At 57.3% G+C, this 13,872-nt stretch overlaps 1 protein-coding gene across 1 annotated transcript in view; it reads left to right on the forward strand.

Annotated features, from left to right (window-relative positions):
• Positions 1 to 3,178: 3,178 nt before the first annotated feature.
• Positions 3,179 to 13,872, forward strand: part of FAM193B (family with sequence similarity 193 member B) — a 30,393-nt gene continuing 19,699 nt past the window's right edge. Inside the window, exon 1 of the mRNA XM_056112830.1 lies at positions 3,179 to 3,449. Within this exon, the coding sequence (XP_055968805.1) occupies positions 3,210 to 3,449 (240 nt within the window). The 5' untranslated portion in view covers positions 3,179 to 3,209. The remainder of the gene's footprint in view (positions 3,450 to 13,872) is intronic.

Raw genomic sequence — 13,872 nt, forward strand, 5'->3', positions numbered from 1 at the left:
GTGCGGGACCCGGAGCTGAGATCTCCAAGCCTGCACGTTTCGGGACTGGGCCTTCCAGTAGCTAGACAGTTACACCCACCAACTGCCGTGTAACCCCAACAACGGCCAGGATCCAGAGATTATAACACCAAGCTTCCAGAATAGAAGAATCATAGGCTGACCTACGAGATGGTCAGACTTCTTTGTCAAGACCCTGAATGATCGGTTTGAGGCTCTTCATGTTCCTAGAATGAGCAGATGCCATTGGGCTATGCTAGCACGCAACAGGATGAATGGAGACATTACTGGCGCCCGCTCAAGCAAATCGATGAGTAACAGGATATCAAATGATCAAATGGCTCCAGAATAAAATACAACCTTCACACACTTCCCTCTTATTGTGGTGGGAAGATGCTTGCTGGTGGGGTGGGTGTTTGAATATTATCTGTAATGAACTACTGTGAACTACTTTATGAAAACAAAATGTATGGGGCTAGAGCGACAGCACAGCGGGTAGGGCGTTTGCCTTGCACACGGCCAACCTGGGTTCGATTCCCAGCATCCTATTGGTCCTCCGAGCATCGCCAGGAGTAATTCCTCAGTGCATGAGCCAGGAGTAACCCTGTGCATCGCCGGGTGTGACCCAAAAAGCAAGCACTGTAGCACTGTCCTCCCGTTGTTCATCGATTTGTTCATCGATTTGCAGGCCAGATACTCTCAGTAGCTTGCCAGGCTCTCTGAAAGGGGCAGAGGAATCGAACCCGGCTCGGCCAGGCCGGCTGTGTGCAAAGCAAACGCCCTACAGCTATGCTATCGCTCCAGCTCCAAAGGTGTTGGGGGGAATTGGTGTTTAATAGGGAAAGATTTGAGGCAGGCTCAGCTTTGTAGAATGTGGCATCATAATATGAAGGTACTCACAGAGCTACTTACAAGTAGTTAGAATAGGGGCAAGAGCAATAGGACAGCAGAGAGGGTGATCGCCTGGCATGGAGCCCACCAGTTACTGCCCTTCATCTTAGCCCAAAGGCAGAGACCACAAGTGTTAGTTTTGGTTTTGTTTTTTGTTTTTGTTTTTGTTTTTGTAGTTTTGGTAACTAAGAGCTCTGAGCTCACTTCTTCCTTTCTTTTTAAATTTTTTTTTATTTTTTTAGGGCTCTTTCTTGTCATTACAGCCTGTTTGCCTAGCATGCAGTCAACATGGTCAACCTGAATTCGATTCCTCCGCCCCTTTCGGAGAGCCCGGCAAGCTATCAAGAGTATCTCGCCCACACAGCAAAGCATGGCAAGCTATCTGTGACATATTCGATATGCCAAACACAGTAACAACAAAGTTTCACAATGGAGACGTTACTGGGCCCGCTTTAGAAAATTGATGAACAATGTGAGACAGTGACAGCCCTTAGTCAGTGCCTTTTACCTCTGGGCGGGGCTGTGCTCTCTGGGCAAGACCTTGAAAAGCAAGTCTCAGTCCTACCAGGAGAGACAGCACAGCAGGCAGGGCACTTGCCTTTCGTTCTGCTCCGGGGACCCAGATTTGATCTCTGGCATCCTATAGGATCTGCCAGAAGTGATCCCTAAGAACAGAGCCAGGAGGGGCTGGAGCAATAGCACAGCGGGTAGGGCATTTGCCTTGCATGCGGCCGACCCGGGTTTGATTCCCAGCATCCCATAAGGTCCCCTGAGCACTTCCAGGGGTAATTCCTGAGTGCAGAGCCAGGAGTAACCCCTGTGCATTGCTGGGTGTGACCCAAAAGGTAAAAAACAAAACAAAAAAAAAAAAACCACTGACCTAGACAATAGATCCAGGCGAGACTGGGGTAAGACTAGAGATGCTGGCTTCACGTACACAGTCCCCAGCACCAACATGATGCCAGATTAACTTGTATATTGCAAATAGAGACCAAGATTCATGTCTTTCAGCTTGACCCACCAGTACGATAATCTAACTGGATAATGTTGAACCACCATGGCACCTTTGCTTTATTTATTATTATTATTATTATTATTATTGAGCGATAGCACAGCGGATAGGGAGTTTGCCTTGCACAAGGCCGACTTGGCCCACCTGAGTTCGATTCCTCTGCCCCTCACCAAGAGCCCAGCAAGCTATGGAGAGTATCCTGTCCGCATGGCAAAGCCTGGCAAGCTACCCGTGATGTATTCGATATGCCAAAACCAGTAACAACAAAGTCTCACAATGGAGCCGTTACTGGGCCCGCTGGAGCAAATTGATGAACAACGGGAGGACAGTGCTATTATTAATGTTATTATTATTATTATTATTATTATTATTATTATTATTGGGCTGGAGCGATAGCACAGCGGGTAGGGTGTTTGCCTTGCACACAGACAACCCAGGTTCAATCCCTCTTGGAGAGCCGGCAAGCGAAGATCCTGCCCGCATGGAAGAGCCTGGCAAGCTCCGCATGGCATATCCGATATGCCAAAAACAGTAAAAACAAGTCTTGCAATGGAGCCGTTACTGGTGCCTGCTAGAGCAAATCGATGAACAACGGGAGGACAGTGCTACAGTGCAATGCTACGATTATTATTAATATTAATAATAATATTATTTCGATTAATAATAATAATTAGTATTATTTGGTGATGCTCAGCCACACCTGGCTCTGCACTCAGAACGACTCCAGCCGGTGCTCAGTGGAGCCACACGAGATGCCGGCGATCAGAGCCAAACCCGGGTAGGCAGGCAAGCTCCCGACTAGCTTTTTTTTTTTTTTGCAAGCCTCGATTTTACCCCCAGCGAAAGGAGAAGGTTCGTGCCTGTGGGACAGCGAGAAAAGTCAGGCAGGCAGGTAAAGCTGGGGGAAAGGACAGTAGCGCGACGGAAATGAAACTATTCTTGTCACTGATAGCCAGCCAGGAGACAGCGCCCGGGAGCAGGGGCGTGTGGCGCTCCCCTCCGCCTCCGCGAGCAGGTGGGCGTCTCCCCAGCCGCGTCTTTTCTCCCACGGAACGCCGGGCAATGCCCGTCCTCAAGATGGCGCCCGCGGCCACAGCCGCCGAGTGCGACGGCGCAGACCGCGCGTGCCCCCTGACCTGCTGGCAGCGACGGAGGGGGGAACCGGGCGCCGCCATATTGGCTGTTGTCCTGCGAGGGGAGCGGCGGTGGCGGTGGCGGCGGCGGCGGCGGCGGCGACGGCGGCGGCGACGGCGGCGGCGGCGCGGAGCAGCGAGCGAGCGGCGCGAGCAGCAGCAGCAGCAGCAGCAGCATGACTCGGAGGCGGAGCAGGCCGGGCGGTGGCGCGGGCCGACGCGAGCGGGCGCGGGCCGCGGGTCCCCACAAGCCCCCAGCGCCCGAGCCGCCGCCGCCACCGCCGCCGCCGCCGCCGCCGCCGCCGCCGAGCCTGGAAACGGGAGCCGCTGCGGGGCCCCCGGAGACGCCGGCGGAGCCCGAGATCGACGGTCCCCGGGAGGAGGATGAGCCCAAGCTGGCGCTCGGCCCTGCGCAGGTAGGTAGGCGCGCGAGCCCGGGTGGAGCGGGGCTGACGTGTGTGCGTCCGTGTGTGTGTGTGTGTGTGTGTGTGTGTGTGTGTGTGTGTGTGTGTGGTATGGGGGGTTTGCTGGACTGTGATGCCCCGCCTAGCAGCTGGACCGTGCTGTGCACGTCACCCTGGGCTCCGGGACCCCGGCCGAGGCGGGAGCGGGCAGTGGGATCTGTCCCCCACTGCCCCCCCAGAAAAACCCGGCCTGCCCTGTGGCCCCGAGCCCAGGTTGCAGCTCGCTCCCCGCCGCCCCCGGCTGGATGGGGAGCGCGCGCAGGCTCCGCTCCCTGCCTCTCACCTCCTTCTGGGGCTCACCTGCTTCCCTCTCCCACCCATCCATCCACCCACCCACCCACCCAGCTACCTCCCGGCCCCCTCTCCAGGTGCCGGGGCTCCGCAGCCCGCAGCCTCTGGCTCCTCTACCCCCCATCCCCCCCGGGAGAGGCTCCACCCAGTTCCCCTTAGTTCTCTGCAGCCGCTGCCCCCTCATGCATCTGGGTCCCCAGCCTGTGTCTTGGGGGGGGAGGGCCTGGAAGGAGGACCTCCCCCTCCTCCTCCTCCTCCTCCTCTTCCTCCTCCTCCTCCTCCTCCTCCTCCTCCTCCTCCTCCTCCTCCTCCTGCCGCTGCCTAGCCGGTCTGTGCGCCCCGCATTTCTGGCTGACCACCCCGCCCAGCAGCCTGCCCTTTCTCTCCTCTATTCCACACCCGCCCCCGATCATCCCCGCAGGACCGATCCCCCACCATCTTCGAGATCCTGGGGTTTGCGTCGGAGCAGGAGCAGTTAGGGAGGATGCTTGCAAACGTCCTGCTGGCCACGTCCAAGCCAGAGAGGTTCCTTTAAAAAAAAAAAATATATATATATATATGTATAGTTATTGTTTGGAAAGTGTAAGGGGAGCACGCGCCAGGAGGTGCATGTGTGCGTCCAGAGCTGGGGGGGAGGGGGCGGAGGGCTAGGCTGGTGTGCTCCAAGCTGGCACTGCCCGGAGTTGTGAGTTGGTCCACTGTCTGGCCCGGCCTCCTGCGGGCAGCTCGACGGGGTCCCCTGTGCCCATCCTGTGGAGGCCGAGGCGTGGCAGGGCGCTGCGGGCAACTGCAGCAGCTGCGGGGCTTGCCGGGAGGCGGGTGCCAGCTGGAAGGCATGGCTTTGGAGTCCGCTTCCCACGATGGCACATGGGACTGGGGGGGGGGAACGGAGAGGAGAGTGGGGTGTGTGCCATGCTGGGAAAGCCTGCCCTGAGAGCCCCCCCTGTGGGGTCAGAGGGGCCCCCTTCACACCAGCTTGCAGATTCCCCCCTCTTTCCCTTCCCCCCCACACCCCACCAGTTAGCACCCCACTCTGGGCTGAGAACTGGGCTTGTGGATCGTGGGAGCCCAGAAAGATATGGGCTCTGTCCAGGCCCCGACCCCTCCTTTCTGGCTCAGCGTGGGCTGATTTGGAAGCCCCTTGACCAAGGCTCACCCCTTAGTGGGGGAGTCTTCACCTTCCTCTGGCTGGGACACAGCTTCCTTCTCAACTCTGCCATCCCCCACCCCAGTGGCGGTAACCAACAGGGGAAGTTGGGGAGGGGAAGAGACAGCCCCCCACTACCACCACCAAGGGTCAGTAGCAGTGAGCTTTCCTTTTTTTTTTTTTTTTCATTCTTTTTTCCCATTCAGAAGGGATACAGGCTCCTGGGGTCTGAGAGTGAGTACAGTGGTGAAGGCCTTGCACACGGCCCAACCTGGGTTCGATCCCCAACACCCACCACTATAGGCTGCCCCAATGCCACGCCAGGAGCAATTCCCTGAGCACAGAGCCAGAATAAGCCCTGAACACTGCCGGGTGTGGCCCAAAAAGCAAAAGCAAAATAGATGACAGAGTCCTGGAGGTGGGGGGCACCACTGTCCCCCGCCCCTATTAGCACGTAGTTTCCAGAACTGGGTGATGACTGCGGAACTATTGTATGTCCTTTCCTCTGGGGCAGGGAGGCTGGTTGTTGGGGGGGGTGTGGGGGGGTGTCCGGAGATTGCTGGCCTTCTACAGCCTGGTCGGAACTGGTTCTTTCGAACTTCTACACAAACCAGGCACTGTCTGCACCTTGCTTTTTGTTGTTGTTTGGGGGCCACGCCTAGCAATGCTCAGGACTTATTCCTGACTCTGCACTCAGGGATCACTCCTGGCCATGCTCAAGGACCCAATGGAGTTCCAGAGAAGGAACCCAGGTCCACCACATGTAAGGCAAGACAGCCCTCCCCTCTGGGCTGTGGCTTAAGCCCCGAACTCTGTTTGTTTGTTTGGGGGCCACACCAAGTGATGCTCAGATGTTTACTCCTGGCTCTTGCGCTCAGGAATCACTTCTGGGGTCAGGGGCCAGAGGGCCCTATAAGACACCGGGGATCGAACCCAGGTCAGCCACGTACAAGGCAAGCGCCCTCCCCGGTCCCCAAACTCTTGAGTTGGTTTTCGCTGCCACATGCATGCAGGTACCAGATGGGCCACTGGTGTCCCCCATAGGGCTGGTACTTGAACAAGTGTGAATGGATAGACAAAAGAGTGTAAGTACCAGAAACCGATTTCCAGATGAAGAAAGCCAAACTCAGAGCCACCAAGCATTTGCCCCTAGAATTTCCGGGGCAGGTGTTAGGGAATTAAGACCTAAAGTGTCTGTCACATGGGATGGAACAAATGGTTAAATTCTCCGTGACGGCCAGAACGAGCCTTCATGAAACAAGCCTTGTTAAAGTGTTGGGCTCAAAGGGTGAGGCTCCCTCAGGACCCCACTCCTCCACCACCCCCCCCACCACCTGGGTTCTCACAGGGCTCCCCAGCCTTGTGCAAAGAAAGAATGAGTAGGGAGAAACTCGGGGTGCGCCGTTTCTCTCTGAGTTCCTTATGATTTGTGCTGAAAAATGGAAAGACATAGGACAGAGGGGAAGGTGCTTGCTTGCATGCGGGGCCACCTGGATTCTATCCCCAGCTCCCCGCAGGGTCCCGTCCCTTCTCCTCCCCCAGCGCTACCAGGTGTTACCTCTCTGAGCTCAGAGGCAGGAATAATCCCTGAACATTGATCGGTCACCATAGACCAAGCAACAAAAGAAAGGCTGGGCCAGTGGGAAAAGAGCTCTGTGGGCAGGAATTCAGACTTTGCAAGCAGAATTCTCCAGGTTCCATTCCCCGATTGCATGGCCTGTTGAGCACTGTGCCAGGAGTACCTCCCGAGACTACTGTGTGTGACCAAAAAAGCAAAGAGAAGAAAAGGATCAGGGTTTGAACCCCAACACCCTATAGGGTCTCTTCTGATCTCCAGGAGTGATCCCTGAACCAGAGCGAGGAGTAAGCCCTGAGCACTGCCAGGTGTGGCCCCAGTCTCTGAGCTCAAGTCCCCCCCCACCCCATTTGTTTTGGGGGCCATTCCCTGCAGTACTCAGGGATCACTCCGTGGGCGAGAGTCCCCTGCCCAGTCACTAGGGAAGTTTGTCCAAAAGGTAACAAAGCGGGGGCTGGAGAGATAGCACACCGGGTAGGGCATTTGCCTTGCATGCGGCCAACCAGCATCCCACAGGGTCCCCTGAGCACCGCCAGGAGTAACTCCTGAGTGCAGAGCCAGGAGTAACCCCTGTGCATCCCTGGGTGTGACCCAAAAAGCGAAAAAAAAAAAAACAATAAAAGGTAATAAAGGAGTGAATGAACGGTTGGAAGCCTCCCCAAGGAGCAGAGGGTGGGGGGACACACCTTGGTTCTGGGCACTGAGCCCTGAGGGACTGGGCTCTCCAGGGCCTGGGGCCCCTTAGCCTTCCTCTTAGGCTTCTAGGCAGATGCTGGCTGAGCGATGTTCACCGCCCGTGCATGCGCCCTGAGCCTCTCGGGACTCTGCGCACCTGGCCCCGCCCCTTAGGGGGTCCCTCCTGCCTGCAGGAGTCATGTGAGGCTGCCAGGTCCGCTGCCCTTACGGGGTACTGTCGGAGCCCCTGTCCTGGAAGACCTCCACCCCAGAAGGCTTGTCAGGCTGCCCCGAGCAGTTGGTGGGGGCTGAGCCCCCCTGCATTACCCCCCCTCCCTCTGTGCCCAGCCGCCTTTAAAGGAGACCCTGGGGGGCCACAGTGACAGCACAGTGGGCAGGGCGTTTGCCTTGCACGTGGCCGACCTGGGTTCGATCTCCGGCATCCCATATGGCATCCTCCACCTCCAAGAGTAATTCCCGAGTGCAGAGCCAGGAGTACCTTTACCCTGAACTTCACTGGGTGTGACCCAAAAAGCGAAATAAGTAAAATAAAGGCGACCCCGGGGGCTTGGAGCAGTAGTACAGTGGGTAGGGCGCTGGGGCGTTAATAACCAGCGGGTGCTCAGGACTTACTCCAGGGATCCCTCCTGGTGGAGCTTGGGGGTGCCCGGGATTGAACCTGCGTCAGCCACTGTCCTATCGCTCCAGCACTTAATCTTGCTCTTTCGTGTCATGCTGGGGAGACACTAGAGCCGTGGATCATTATTTCCCGAACCCCCAGGGAACTTTGCCCCTGGGCCATTGGAGCTACAGAAATGAACCAGACCCTTCTCCACCCCACCCCCGCCCCCGTTCCAGCATGCCAGGACTTGGTCGGCCGCAGAGCTTGGCCAAAGCCAGAGTGGGAAGTTTGGAAGGGTCAAACCCTAGGTCTTGGGGTCCCCGTGTGTTTACTTGAGGAGCATGGAGGGGGCATGGTGCCGTCCCCATCACCTGGAGAATCACCTTGGTGCTGAGTCTGGGGGAGGGGCGGTGGGGAAGTTCTCGAGAACATGGGCGCGAGGGGCATGGCAGGCACCACCCAAGCCCCACCAGGGGTGACCTTGGCGCCACAAACGAGGAGGAAATCCCCCCTTCCCTCCCAGTCCGGCTGTGTGTGAGTCCCAGAAAACAAAGGAAGGAGGGGAACGAAGGATAAGAGCAAGGGCTGAGGGCTGGGGTGACTGGCCAGGGAGGCCCCGCATGAGGTGATGAAGAGTGAAATGAAAATGGAGCTCAAGGCCCAGAGCTGAGACAGCCCGGGGGGCACTCGCTGTGCCCATGGTTGACCTCAACCCCGCCAGGAGTGACCCCTGCGCAAGGCAAGAGCCGGCCCACTGGACTGTCCCTCCGGCCTCTGTTTTCCCATTCTGCTGCTAGGCAGAGGCTCGCCTTCCTCGAGCCCCCAGAATGCAGGGGCGAGTCCAGAGCAGGGCAGTTCCAGGGCCGTGTGGACAGGTGTGCAGGGCTAGGGGGAAGCTGACTTGCACCCCAGGAAAGGCCTGGGGTCAGGCCCCTTTGATTTTTTTTTAGGGGGGCCACACCCAGTGATGCTCAGGGCTAACTCCTGGCTGTGCACTCAGGAATCACTCCTGGCGGGGCTGGGGAGTGCCCTATGGGATGCTGGGGATCCAACCCGGGTCAGCTGTGTGCAAGCAAGCGCCCTCCCTGCTGGACTATCTCTCTGGCCCCTCGTTGCTTCCTTTTTTTGTTTTGTTTTGTTTTGTTTTGGGGCTCCTTCCCGCCAGTGCTCAGGGCTGACTCCTGGCTCCACGTTCAAGGATCACTCCTGGCGGGGCTTGAGGGACCCTATAGGGAACCCAGGATCGAACCCAGGTTAGCTACATGCAAGACAATGTAGCCCTCCCCACTACACTGTGTCTGGCCCACGGGCCCCTTCCCCTCCATCTACCCGCCTCCCCTCCTGCCATGCTGGCCAGGGGCTCTCTCTGCAGCCCTGCTGTCTGGGGTTCCCTCAGCTGCCCCCCAAAACCCAAAGGAATTAGACCTCTGGATAGCCTTTGTTTGAAAAGGAGGGGCCCGGCCAGGCCTCACAGAAAGAGGCAGCAGGGCCCAGGACAGCCCCTGTTGGGGACTTCTCCGCTACTTGACTTGTGGGGCACGGCCCTCTTGGCCAGTTGCCCTGTTCATTTCTTCAGGGCTAAAGAGGAAAAACGGTAATGGGTTCTGAGCTCTTGCTCTTCCTATGGGATGCTGGGAATCGAACCCAGGTCAGCCGCATGCAAGGCAAACACACCCAACCCACTGTGCTGTCGCTCCAGCCCCGTGAGCTGTTCCTTAACTGTGTGTCTGATCCTGGCCAGGAACTTCCCAGAACTTCTCACCTTCCCCCTTCCCCCCATGGTGGTGGGGGATGGGGGGTCAGGGCCAAAGCCCCTTGATTGAGATCAGGTCCTGGGCCCCAGTCGGGCATCGAACTCACAACTCTGGCCTACCCCTAGGGTACCTTTTTACCCAGGAGGTTCTTGTGGCTGCCGGGGCCATGTGACAGCAGATCTTTCTCACCTCCACCCAGACACCCCGGACAAGTCCCTCCTGCAGTGACTACGACTGGCAGCTGAGTTGGGGGGTTGGGGGGATGCACTTACACAGCAGCACCCCCAAATATTTGATAGCCGGCCTGGAACAGTGCTGGGACAGGGTGCTGGGAAGGGGTGTGTATGGGATTTGGATTCTGGCCTTCGCCTAGAGGGGCCGAGTCGACGCTTGCCTGCAGTTTCCCAGCAGGGCCCCTCCCTGTCCCACCCCTGCCAGGGCCTCTGGGGGATGCATCGCCGATTTGGTCCTGGGCCCTATGTGGACACGCACTACCAGAAGAACCCTCCCGCCCCCAACATACACACACACACACACACACACACCAGGCTTAGCCCAGTCCAGCTGGATGGGGGTGGGGGGTGGCCGGCAGGGTTTGGGGCGCCCACAGGTGTAGAGGTGCCATCCCCTGAGCATCTCAGGCATCAGTGAGGACCCAGACTAGAGGGGTTGGGGCTCGAGGGGTAAGAGAGATGAGCAGGGCTGCCCCCCACTTGAGGCAGATCAGAGACCTTAGTAAGGGGAGAAGTGGGGGTGGGGGTCTGGAGTGATAGCATGGTGAGGAGCGTATTTGCCTTGCACGCAGCCAACCCAGGTTCGATCCCCAGCATCCCATAGGGTGCCCCTGAGCACCACCAGGAGTCACCCCTGAGCACAGAGCCAGGAATCATGTCTGAGCATCACTGGGTGTGGCCCCAAAACCAAAAAATGGAGGGGAGTGCATAGGGAGAATTGGACTGGTCTCCTGGCATCCCACTGGACAGAGCCGCCTGCAGAGCCCTGGGAGCTGGGGGTCCGCACTCTGCGCCGAGCCCAGCTTGGGAACTCGATGGGCTGACGTTTCTGGACTGCGGTGCATAGGGAAGAGGGACCTCTGGGGGTGTCCCCAACAAACAGACCCGGTCTCGGGATTCCGGGGGAAACTGGACTGTTTTGGACAGGGGTGCATGGGAAGGCTGAGGCGGGCATCGACTCGTGTCCCGCCCCCTTCTCAGAGCTGTGGGCACCATTGGTCTGAGGTTCCCATGGCTGTGGCCAGGGAATAGCTGCAAAGGCCTGAGCACAGGTGTGGCACGTGGGCGCCCCGGGTCTGAGTCCCAGCCCCACATGGTCCCCTGAGCTCCTCTCAGAGTCACCCCCAGTACCACGCAGGGCAGTGCCCTAACCTGAAAATGAAGTTAAATCAGGGGCCAGGGCAATAGTACAGTGGGGAAGGTGCTTGCCTTGCACACAGCCAACCCGGGTTCAATCCTCAGCATCCCAGAAGGTCCCCAAGCACCATCAGGAGTAATCCCCGAGCATCACCAGGTGTGACCCCCAAAAATAAAAAGTTAAATCACACTAGCTTATTGCACACCCTTGCAGGTGGGACACCCAGAAACTGTCAAAGGGGTAGGCCTGGGTTCCCATGCATTCCTCAAACAATCACTGATCCTTCAATGAGCATCTTGTCATTTTGTTGCATCTGTTGATCGAGTTAAGTGACCCTAGGGGAGAACATTTTCAAAAGTTTGTCTTTTGTTTTGAGATGTTGACGTTTGCCATGCTCACGGACATCAAAGGTGTAGGTGTTGCCGCCCTTTCTGAATTTTCTTTCAATTTATAGTCTTGGTTTGTGAGCCGAGCCATTCCAGTGGCGGTCAGGGTTGACTCCTGGCTCTGCGCTCAGGAGTCAGGGGACCCTGATAGAGGCCTGGGGACGGAGCCCCAGTGGGCCGCCCGCAAGGCAGGTGCCCTCCCTGCTGTGCTTCCACTCAGCCTCCAGACGTAACTATCTGTGAGTGTCACCTCCTAATGCCATGTGAGAAACCTTCCCATATGGGCCGGGGTGGGGGAGCGTGGGGGGAGGTGAGGTCATCCGGCTTCTGTTGGTGGTCTCCCTGCCCCATCTGCTTTCCAGCAGAAAGCTGGCATTGGATCAGGGACCTCAAATAAAACATCCTTTGCTCCAAGTGAGAGGCTCATTTTGTTCCTTTTTTTAAATTTTTTATTTTTGGGTCACACCCAGCAATGCTCGGAGGGTTACTCCTGGCTCTGCACTCAGGAATTACTCCTGGCGGTGCTGGGGAGACCATATGGGATGCTGGGGATCGAACCCGGGTAGACCACGTGCAAAGCAAACGCCCTATACCCGCTGTAGTATCGCTCCGGCCCCTGTTCCTTTTTTTTTTTAAAGGTCAAAAGAATCACAGTTTGTCATAAAAGTAAAAATAGGGTTCACTGCTCCTGCTTTGATTTTTTTTTTTTTTTTTTGGTTCAGGGAAGACTCAAATGGTCTCCTGGAATAGCTTGAATTTGGCCAGGTTTATTAGTTTTTTTTTGGGAGGGGGGAGTGGGCAGAGATTTAAATAGGAAGGGCTGCCTGTCCATGCCTTCCCCTTCCCCTAAGCTGGGAAGGGTCCCCAGGACCCTTGCTAGCTTGGAAAGGCACAGCCACTCACATGTCCTATGCCCCCAGGCTCACCCGGGGCTCTGGTTCTGCCCTGGGTGCAGCCCAGATCATCTCAGAGACTAGTTGGCAGATCTCAGTATGGGCTTTCCCCATGGGGCCACTGACCAGGGCTGGACTGGAGAGAATCCAGAGGGTCAGTCCTCACCAGGAGTGATCCCTGAGCACTGCCACAGGTAGCCTGAAAACTACACCCCCCAAAAACGGGCCTGCTTAGAACCACTGGGCCTGGGTCTCCGCATCGAGACCGATGCATCTGACCCACAGGTGCAGCGAGGGTGAAAGGGCATTGTCCTGGGGCAGACGGGAGGGCAGTGGTCTTGCCGACAGCCAACCCAGGTTCGATCCCTGGCATCTCACATGGTCCCTGAGAGCAGAGCCGGGAGTAAGCCTTGAGCACCTACTGGGTGTGGCCCCCAAAACACAGTCATGGCGAACAACACGAGGCCTTTCCTTTCTTTTCCCCTGCGTCCCAGCCCCACTGTGCTGGGAAGCACCTGGGTGTGGGCAGGGAGATCTGGGGAGAAGCGGGCCTGCGGTTCAGGAAGCCCCCAGCAGCCCATGTAGGAAAGGACAGTGTTTCCTCGGTGGGAGAAGCTTCTGGAACATTTCCTTCCTTCCTGGGGGAATTCCGCATCAGGTGCGCCAAGAATAACACCTGGAGAACTCGCTGACTTAAAGGCTGAGCTCCCCCTGGGAGGCCAGCCCTTTGGGACTGGGCTGGAGGTTGCAATCAAAAGGGATTCAACGACCGATGGGGGTGGGGGGGGTGGGGGAGGGCAGTTCTTGCACATGACCAACCCGGGTTCCATCCCCAGTGCCACATGTGGTCCAGTCGCTCCCCTAACCAGCCAGGAATTATCCCTGAGTGCAGAGCCAGGAGTAAGCTCTGAACACTGCTAGGCGTGACCCAAAAACAAAGCAAAAAAAAGAAAAAGCAGGGGCTGGAGCCATAGAACAACGGGTAGGGTGTATGCCTTGCACACGGCTGACCCGGGTTCGATTCCCAGCATCCCATATGGTCCCCTGCGCACTGCCAGGAGTAATTCCTGAGTGCAGAACTAAGAATAATGCCGGGTGTGACCCCACAAAAGAGAAAAAGCAGGAGTGATTAGCCAGAGGATGGTGAAGGTGCAGCCATAGAGCAGATGGATATTGCCGTTAGGGGCTTCGGCATCTGCTGAACGCTGCTTGGAGCCTTTCCCCCAAATAGAAATACAATAAAATCTGGGATGGGAGAGGTAGTCCAGAGGGCAGATCCCTTGCCTTGCACACAGCTGACCAGGGTTCGATCCTCAGCACCCCATCAGGTCCCCCAAACGCCGTGCCAGGAGAAAGCCCTGAGCACTGCCGGGTGTGGCCCCCAAACCAGAATAAAACAGCTGAAGGACTGGAGAAATAAACATCACCGGGTATGACTCACTAAACCCCCACCCCACCCCAAGCTGGAAAGGGAGAAAAGTTGGCGGGCTGTGAAGTTGGCGGGTCAGCCTGAGGCCCCCGGCAGTGTGTGGACTCGCAGCCCAAGTGTTAGTACAGCAGGGAGGGCTCTTACCTTGCACGTGTCTGACCCAGATTCAGTCCCCAGCACCCTTTATGGTCCCTCAGTCCCCACCAGGAGTGATCCCTGAGTACCGTGGGG

Source organism: Sorex fumeus, unplaced genomic scaffold (assembly GCF_029834395.1).
Source record: "Sorex fumeus unplaced genomic scaffold, SorFum_2.1 ptg000019l, whole genome shotgun sequence".
Classification (NCBI taxonomy): domain Eukaryota; kingdom Metazoa; phylum Chordata; class Mammalia; order Eulipotyphla; family Soricidae; genus Sorex; species Sorex fumeus.